This window comes from Pelophylax lessonae, assembly GCF_965119305.1.
Source record: "Pelophylax lessonae genome assembly, chromosome: 1".
Classification (NCBI taxonomy): Eukaryota; Metazoa; Chordata; class Amphibia; order Anura; family Ranidae; genus Pelophylax; species Pelophylax lessonae.
The window spans coordinates 55062988-55072528 of record NC_138768.1 but is presented as its reverse complement, the minus strand read 5'-3'; the positions used below and the strand labels follow the sequence as shown (position 1 = coordinate 55072528).

The 9541-nt window shown below is 50.2% G+C and overlaps 1 protein-coding gene across 1 annotated transcript in view; it reads right to left on the bottom strand.

Moving 5' to 3' along the window:
• Positions 1-1575: 1575 nt before the first annotated feature.
• SKA1 (spindle and kinetochore associated complex subunit 1) overlaps positions 1576-9541 on the bottom strand; it is a 46575-nt gene continuing 38609 nt past the window's right edge. Inside the window, exon 7 of the mRNA XM_082255146.1 lies at positions 1576-1798. Within this exon, the coding sequence (XP_082111272.1) occupies positions 1650-1798 (149 nt within the window). The 3' untranslated portion in view covers positions 1576-1649. The remainder of the gene's footprint in view (positions 1799-9541) is intronic.

The following is a 9541-nucleotide window of genomic DNA, read 5'->3' as shown; positions in this document are numbered from 1 at the left end:
CCGGCATGTCTAGTGTAGGAAGCCGGCTTGACTCCTTGCAGCTTCACAGTGCGCATGCACGAGTCGCGCTGCGCTTTGTTACTTTGGCAAGCCAGCTGGCATTGATTACGGTCTCCTAGCCTGCCTCCCACTGCGCATGCACAAGCTGCGCTTTGGGAATGGTCCTGCAGCTTTGTGGGACCGGGGACGTGTCCTAAGAGGTTGTGGGGGAAGGGGGGGGGGTCGAACTTCCACTTGGATTGCTGCAACCAGACCGGAAGTGGGAGTCGGTACCTGGCAAAACCTAGAACCCCCCCTTCCTGGGAAAAAACAAAAACAAAGTGCAAAAAATTGAAGAGGAGGGGAAGAGGAAGCAGACAAGGACTTCATGTTTTGGGTGACGTTCTGCTTTAAACATTTACTGGAATGATAAAATCGGAGGGTTCCTGAGGGGGTAATTAAGGTATGGTCCAGCAAGGTTCCTTAATCAGCATCTGGAACGATAATTCTGCTTATAATTTTATCAGTCCAGTACACAGGCTGTTCAGGTATACCAAGTCCTGAAGAAGGAGGACTGTCTGAACCCCGAAACGTGTTTTTTTTTTTTTTTTAAATGATACAAGAGTAAAGAATTCTAGCTTAGGACTATATACGATTGGATTCTGGCACTTTCTTCCTTCAACATCCAGTCCTTATTTCAACAAAGAGCTGACATTAAGCCACCACTCCTGGAAAGGAGTGCTTAACGAAAATCATTCCATCAACACTGGTTAAGGCCTGACTGAAAACACCTACCACTTGGGGAGACCCATTGTCCCACACTGTTCGACTTCACAAGGTTTTGCTTTAGTTTTGCTTAACCCAGGTTCACACTCATGCGGTGCAGGACACCATATGTAATTCGCACAGGAATCGCAGCACATTTCTGTGTGAATTGCATGCAGTGTCTCTGGGGTGCTATTTAAACCATGGATTTGTATGGCTCAAATCACACCACATTAGCATCAAACTCGTGCAGGACTCTTTTTTTGTCTGCAACAGAATCAGTTCACACCTATGCGATCTGATTCCTGCAAATCGAACTGCGTTTTGCAAACCGATTGTTGGCGGTTGTTAACTTGACATACACTTCACAATCGGTTCGCATGAACGGGTTGCAATTTTGATGCGGTGCGGAATCTGCTATAAATTCCACCGTATCTAGTGTGAGCCGAGGCTTACTGTAACCCCATTGGGGAGATTTTTACTTCCTGTCCCTGTAATGCCTGTATAAGAAATGTAAGGGTATGGGCATCACCAGTAATACAATCCACTGTCACAGAAGTTCTAACCTTTCCCAGCTCTACCAAAAATATGGTTGTCTTTGTCCCTGTGTGCGAAGTGTCCCATCACTTCTGTGCTGACAGGAAGTCAGAGAAAATCACCTCAATAGGGACACAAACAGCAATAAAATACAAAGGCTCTGACCCTTCACTGCTCTATCTAAAACAAAACATTAAGGTAGAGTCAGAATTTCCATCAGTAATTCAAAGTACTAAAACTTTAATATCAACGGCTGGGAGCAAAAGTATTGTCTCAGAACAGTTTCCTTTTAAATTAGTACGATTCAATAAATATTAAGGACTTCCTGATCGGAAGGATTTGAATGGTTCCTGGTGTGTTTTTGGCAATTAACAGATAACATAGCGCACTATTCCTTTACCACGCAGCTCCCGCATTCTATGGCAATGTCGCAGGATGTTCAGCATTCCATGGAATCTTTTATCCACCTTCTGCTGGGTGAATTCTTTGATATCTTGCTCTACAATAAAAAACTGACCTGGGGGGAGATAAATAAGATGGGTTAGATTACAAATTATTATGTGCTCCATGTGTATTTATGTAACGGGCTAGGAAGAATCTGAAATACTCCTGTAGCTTAGGCAGAAAAAGAAAGCCGCCATTACTAGTAAAAAAAAAAAAAAAAAAATTACATAAATAAATCCCATAGTTTGTAGACGCGATAACTTTTGCACAAATCAATATACGCTTATTGGGATGTTTGTTTTACCAAAAATATGTAGCAGAATACATATTGACCTACATTGATTAAGAAATCTGATTTTTTTTTTTACACGTTTTTATTGGATATGTTTTATAGCAGAAAGTAAAAAATATATTTTTTTTTTCAAAAAAATGTTGGTCGTTTTTTATTTATAGCACAAAAATAATAGTCTAGTATAGTGTATAGCGCAAAAAATAAAAACCACAGAGATGATCAAAATACCACCAAAAGAAAGCTCTATTTGTGAAGGAAAAAAAGAACATCAATGCTGTTTGGGTACAGTGTCGCACAACCGCACAATTGTCAGTTAAAATAACGCAGTGCTGTATCGCAAAAAATAGCCTGGTCACGAAGGGGAAAAACCTTTCCAGAGGTAAAGTGGTTAATTGGAAAGGATCCTAAACGACTGAGGATCTAAAGTTTTAGGAGAGGTGCACACTGGCACTGAAAGATGGCGTTTGAGGGGCATTTTTAACATTCCTCAATTGCCTGTGAAGTTGATAGCATGGACAGCACACAGTGCTGTTCACATTATCAAAACATGAAATGTTAGCTTAGCTTTGGTTCAAAATTGACGCTTCATGTCTAGTTTGAAAGAAGTTGAAGAATTTCAACTCCTTCCATTCAAGTCAATGGCAATGTGCCGCAAATGCGCTGGCATGCGTTTGCGGCACACTAGGAGATTACAGTTAAAAAAAAACACGGAATTTTTGTAAAATCTTACCGTAAAATTCCTTTCTCTGAGTCCTCCGACAGTCGCCGCCCCCTCCCAAGTCTTCACCAATGGGTATTGACCTTTGCTCCGCAGGAGTAGCTAGGCAACAAGAATTGTTAATACAAAAGCTTTTAGCATAGACACACCCCTAGGGGCTGTCCCCTCAGTCAATACCTCCCTGCACCAGCATTCCCAACTCAGTTTGGTAGCATAGCAGTAAGAGTACACAAAAACCCCAAAAGAGGGGCGGCGACTGTCGGAGGACTCAGAGAAAGGAATTTTACGGTAAGATTTTACAAAAATTCCGTTTTCTCTTACGTCCTCCGACAGTCGCCGCCCCCTCCCAAGTCTTCACCAATGGGACGTCCCAAAGCAGTGTAGACATGAGGGGTGGGAGACGCAACCGTAGAAAAGGCAACGCAGTACCCACATCAGAGAAAGGAACCTTACCACAGTAAGAGAACCAACTGGGCAACAGGAAAACGTGCTCAACAGGAGCAACAACCCAGGAAAACAAGTAACCCAGGGTTAAAACACCCCAATAACCAAGGGCCCACAAAAACAAGGGTCCCTAGGAAACTGCCGCACTGAGAACTTTACGGCCAAAGGAGGCATCGGCCGATGCCTGAACATCCACCTTATATGGTCGCCGCCTTACACACCTGGGCCACAGAAGCCTGATGACGGTAAGCCCAAGACGTACTCAAAGATCTGGTAGAGTGCGCCCTCACAGGGAAAGGAGGAACCTTCCCCTTCAAGGCATAGGCTTGCTCAATGGTCTGTCTGATCCATTTGGCGATGGTCGCAGCCGACGCCGCCATGCCCTTCCGAGGTCCCTCAGGAAGGACAAAGAGGGAATCCGACTTGCGAAAAGATTTAGTGGACAACAGGTAAACCCTGATCGCCCGGACAACATCCAAGGAATGTAAGGCAACCTCCTTCGGATGTTTAGGCTTCGCGCAGAGCGAAGGCAAGACAATGTCTTCATTAAGGTGAAACTCCGAGATCCTTTTTGGAAGAAAGGAAGGGTTAGATCGCAAGACCACCTTATCCTTGTGAATCACCAGGTAGGGAGAGCTGCAGGACAAAGCCACCAGCTCCGACACCCTGCGAGCCGAAATGATCGCCACCAAAAAGGCAACCTTCTTGGACAACAGAGACAACGAGATCTCCCTGATCTTTTCAAAGGGAGCCTGTTGTAACACGGACAGAACCAAGTTCAAGTCCCATGGAGGCAAAGGTTCCCTCCTAGGAGGGGCCAAATGTCGCACCCCCTGAACAAAGGTGCTAACCAACGAATTAGACGCCACAGGGCGTTGAAAAAGGACGGCCAGCGCAGAAACCTGACCCTTAGTCGTGGCCAACGCCAAACGCTGGTCCACTCCAGTTTGGAGGAAAGCCAACACTCTCGACACCGAGTATGAGCGAGGGGAATACCCCCTGGACTCACACCAGGCAAAGTATGCTTTCCAAGTACGGTAGTACATTTTTCCCGAAGAGGCTTTTCTAGCCTTGATCAAAGTGGGAATGACCTCAGGGGAGAGACCCCTATCCTTCAGGACCTGGCTTTCAACAGCCAGGCCGTTAAAGCCAGCGACTGTAAAGCAGGATGGAATATCGGCCCTTGAGACAGAAGGTCTTCCCGAAGCGGCAGGCGCCACGGAGCGTCGACTGCCAGATTTACGAGGTCTGCGTACCAAGACCGGCGAGGCCAGTCCGGTGCCACCAGAATCACTGCATGCTGTTCCGAGGCCAATCTGCGAAGCAGCCTGGACAGTAGTTGAATCGGGGGAAAGCCATACATCAGACGATACTGATGCCAGGGCGCCACTAACGCGTCCGAGGCGTCCGCCCGGGGATCGCGCGTTCTTGCCACGAACCCTTCCACCTTGTTGTTCAGACGAGACGCGAACAGGTCCACATCTGGAAAACCCCACTTCGCGCACAACATCTGTAAGACATCCGGGTGAAGGGACCATTCCCCCTGGTCCAGGGTCTGGCGACTCAGATAGTCTGCCTGCCAGTTCTCCACCCCCGGTATGTGAACTGCCGTTATCGCCGGGACGTGCGTCTCGGCCCAAGACAGAATGTCGGCCACTTACCGAGCCGCCCGGGCACTCCTGGTGCCCCCTTGATGGTTGACATAGGCCACCGCGGTGGCATTGTCCGTCTGAACCCGAACTGGACGGCCCTGAAGCTGGTCCGTCCATCGCAGAAGGCAAAGCTTTATCGCCCTCAATTCCAGAATGTTGATCGTAAGGGAGGACTCCTCCTCCGACCAAGTTCCCTGGGCGGACAAAACGCCCAGAACACCACCCCAGCCCGACAGGCTGGCATCCGTGGTGATCACCATCCACAACAATGGACGAAAAGACTTGCCCCCCGACACCGCCGGGGACTGGAGCCACCACAGAAGATCCCTTCTGGTGCTGTGGCTCAACGAGATCCGCAGATCCAGGGATTGCGGCCGCCCGTCCCACTCGGCAAGAATCTCCGCTTGGAGACCCCGCGTGTGAAACTGGGCAAAGGGGATCGCCTTGAAAGCCGAGACCATTAAACCTAGACATCTCATGCATGTCCGGAGAGACGAGTGCCGGTTGTCCCTGAGGGACCTGACCTCGTCCTGAAGTGTCCGAAGCTTGTCTTCCAGCAGGAAGACCTTCGCTTGGACAGAGTCCAGAATCATTCCCAGGTAGGGAAGACGAACCGAAGGACACAGAGTCGACTTTGGAATGTTTATAGTCCAACCAAACTCCTGCAGTGTCCGCATCGTGGTGGACAGGTCGGTCACCAGGCTCTGACTGGCGTTTGACCTTATCAGGATATCGTCCAGATACCCCAAGACAGCAATGCCCTGTGCTCGCAACAGGGCCAGAACCGGCGCCAGCACCTTGGTAAAAAAACGCGGAGCCGAAGCGAGACAGAAAGGTAACGCCACGAATTGGTAGTGATCCTCCGCAATGGCGAATCGAAGGTACCTCTGGTGACCCTCGAAAATGGGGATGTGTAGGTACGCATCCTTCAGAACGATGGAGGCCATGAATTCCCCCGGACTCAGGGCAGCCACCACTGAACGCAGGGATTCCATGCGGAACTTGCGAACCCGCACAAAGCGGTTCAGAGCTTTCAAGTCCAGAATCGGACGCACCTTGCCCTCCTTTCTGGGCACAGTGAACAGATTGGAGTAAAACCCCCGAAATCTGTCCCGATGAGGCACTGGAACAACCACCCCTTGGGCCCGCAGGTCCCGCACCGCCAGGTGCAGATCCTGCAAGCGCTCCGGAGACAGCTGAAGATTTGAGGGAAAAAATCTGCCCGCCGGCCGAGAGAGAAATTCGATCTTGTAACCAGATCGAACGATTTCCTGAACCCATCTGTCCCGAATGCGGGTCAGCCAAGGTTGTAGGAAACCGCGAAGACGTCCCCCCACCCCAGAAACGGGTGAGGGCGCCCCTTCAGGCGGAAGTGGTATGGGAAGTCGAACCGGACTGGCCGGACTTCTGCTTCCCCGCTCACGGCTTCTTCTGGGAGCCCTGGCCTTTGAAGGGCTTGCCCTTGGATTGCGACCTAAAGGCAGGAAAGGACCCCTGAGAGGGTCTAAACGAGGAATTCCGTTTACCACGGAAGGACTTATGCTTGTGAGACTGGGGTAGGAGAGTACTCTTGCCCCCCGTAACCCCTTTTATCAGAGTATCCAAAGCCTCGCCAAAAAGGCGAGATCCCGCATAGGGAAAATCCGCCAGCGTCTTGCGAGAAGATTGGTCGACCAATTTTTCAGCCATATCAGACGACGGTTCAGTATCGCCACGCTGGACAGGCGCGCAGCCAAGGGAGCTAAATTCAAGTCCGCATCACACAGGTACATGACACCCTGATGGATTTGGTCCACCATAGCCAACGTGGTAGGCGGAGCCGAATCAGCCACCAGGGTGCGCCTGAGCATCTTCGTCCAATCTGCAACAGCCTGTGCCGCCATAATGGAAGCAAAAATAGGCTTCAGCATAGAACCAGCAACCATATAGGCATGACGGGCAAGAGACTCCATTCTCCTGTCCGTAGGGTCCCGGAAAACCGGGGTACCCTCAGAAGGCACCGCAGTAGCCTTGTTCAAAATGGCCACCGCGTGATCCACCTGAGGCGCCACACACCAACGCTCGTCGGTGGAGGGCGCAAACGGATAAAGCAGTTTAAACTTACTCGGCACACTAAAGGGCTTCTTTAAATTGCGCCACTGCTCATCAACAGTATGATGAAATTCCGCAGGGCAGGGAAAAACCTGCGCTGATTTTCGAGTTCTCTGCGTTCCAAAAGAGGACACCCTAGCAGGAGGAGTAGGCTCATCCTCTAGGTGCAAGGTATCTTTAATGGAAGCAATCAGCTCATTCATGAGTGCAAGCTCTTCAGGCTAGCCAGGGGGAGAAACATCAACCCCCTCCACCTCTGCCTCCCCCTCGGACCCCATAAGGTCCAAAGATGAGCGGGACCCCGAGAAGGGTACGCCAGCCACAGCAGCCACATCGCCCTCTGAATCAGAGGAAATGGATAACCTGGCCCTTTTTGCGGATCGTTCAGCCATCAGCATCTGCACCTGAGAAACCAAGGACGCCACCACCGCGGCCAGATCAGCCCCCTGGTCCCCCACCAGGGCGGGGGGAAACTTGCTATCCCGAGAATCCATGCCCCAGCAATGAAAAGGAAAAAAGGTACTGGCCCTTTAACACCACGGCGAGCGCAGCCCACCGTACACTACTGTATGCACCGACCCCGCAGGGATAGATAAAACTGAGCAAGGAATGACAGGACAAAGACCTGAAGAAAGCACAACAGGCTGCTGCCACCGATCGCTGTTCCCAGAGAAAGAGGAAGTGATGCAATAGCTGGCTGACTGATATAGCATGAGGCTCCGCAAACATGGCCGCTCGGCGGAGGGATGAGGCTACAGGAAAATGGCACCGACATGTGCTCGAACGAGCGCGGCCCGTCAAAATGGCGGCGAATGGCGCCAAAACCCGGCGCTGTACAGGGACAGGGCCGGCCACAGCATACAAGCAAAAAAAAAAATGGCGGATCGCCTCAGCGGCCGCCGCACAACACGTGTCTGTACCTAAATCTGCACCCAGAACATAACTCACAGCAGAGCAGGATGTCCCCCCCTCGCAGCCCACAGGCAGTGCAGCCATACAGGGATCTGACAAGGAGCCCGCATTTACACAGACATGGGGGGTACTACACAGCCACAGACTGACACCCACACAGAAGGTCCCCACACAGAAGGTGCTTACCGTACCAGATGGCGTGGGGAACCGTCTCCAGCGACAAACCGCTATCAAGGCAGACAGGGAGTGCCGCAGCCAGGACGCTTGTGGACCGCAGCCATAGACCGCAGCATGGCGTCCAGTGAGGTAGCCACCTCACAGGCAGCATCCCTGCAGCGAACAGGGATGGGTCATTCAATGTGCCAGGGCAAACCTAAGCTGAACGCTCGATGGCAGGCTGGGGATCCATCTGGCACTCAGCCCTGAGATCCAGGGCGGCCAGTCCAAGACCCAGCTCCGCATGAACATCTTCATCCGAAGAACCCTAAACTAAAGCTGACAAAATAACAGCTAGCAAAGAAAAGAAAAATACTTGAAATAAAATCAAAAAAGGGTAGAAGGCTGAGACTAAAGCCCCAGCACAGGAAAGCCTGCTACTCCTAAGATAGGCAAGATCAAACTGAGTTGGGAATGCTGGTGCAGGGAGGTATTGACTGAGGGGACAGCCCCTAGGGGTGTGTCTATGCTAAAAGCTTTTGTATTAACAATTCTTGTTGCCTAGCTACTCCTGCGGAGCAAAGGTCAATACCCATTGGTGAAGACTTGGGAGGGGGCGGCGACTGTCGGAGGACGTAAGAGAAAGTATGGATTTTTTTTTTTTTTTTTTTTAAGAATCATACTTACCTAGGTTGAGGTCGATGCTGCATCAGTCCCTGCCGGCTGTAAGACTAAGAACCGAGTGATCAAACACCGCCGATCGCTCGGTTCACAGAGCTCTGTGAGCAGAGAGCTGGTGACTGTAAGTCACCGCCTCTCTGCTCTGCCCCTCCATGCTCACTGGAGCGCTGAGCAGTGGAGGGGGCAGGAGTGACTGGCACAGGCTCTCAGCAGCTCACTGAGAGGCTGAGCCAGGTGCTGGTCCAGGCATGTGAGTGGATCCTAACCATATGGTCACAATCTTTCCCAAGCTTGGACCAGCTGTGTGACATCAGCCAAAAGAGGGCTGCTGACAACGGGTCAGAGGAGTGCAGAAAGAACTGCACTCCTGTCATCCACAGGTAAAGTACAGCCAAACGAGGTTTGTCTGTACTTCTTTAATAATAGGTGGTGCAGTTTTAATGTGCTAAAAACATGTCAACCATGCTGAAAACGCAGATAGGGCGATTGGGGGAGCGTTTTTAATGCTCACTAAACAAACCTATCAACGTGCATTAACCCTATAGGCATGTGTTTGATAAACGTCAGTATTTTGAGCAAGTAGGAACAAGCCCTTCGGTTGTACAATGCTCAAAAAAATTAAAGGAACACTTTTAATCAGAGTATTGCATCAAGTCAAATAAACTCCTGGGATATTGATCTGGTTAGTTAAGTAGCAGAGGGGGTTGTTAATCAGTTTCAGCTGCTTTAGGGTTAATGAAAGTAATAACAGGTGCACTTGATGGGCAACAATGAGACAACCCCCAAAACAGGAATGGTTTTACAGTTGAAGCCACTGACATTTTTTTTCTACTCCTCTTTTCTGACTAGATTTGCATTTTGCTAGGGTCA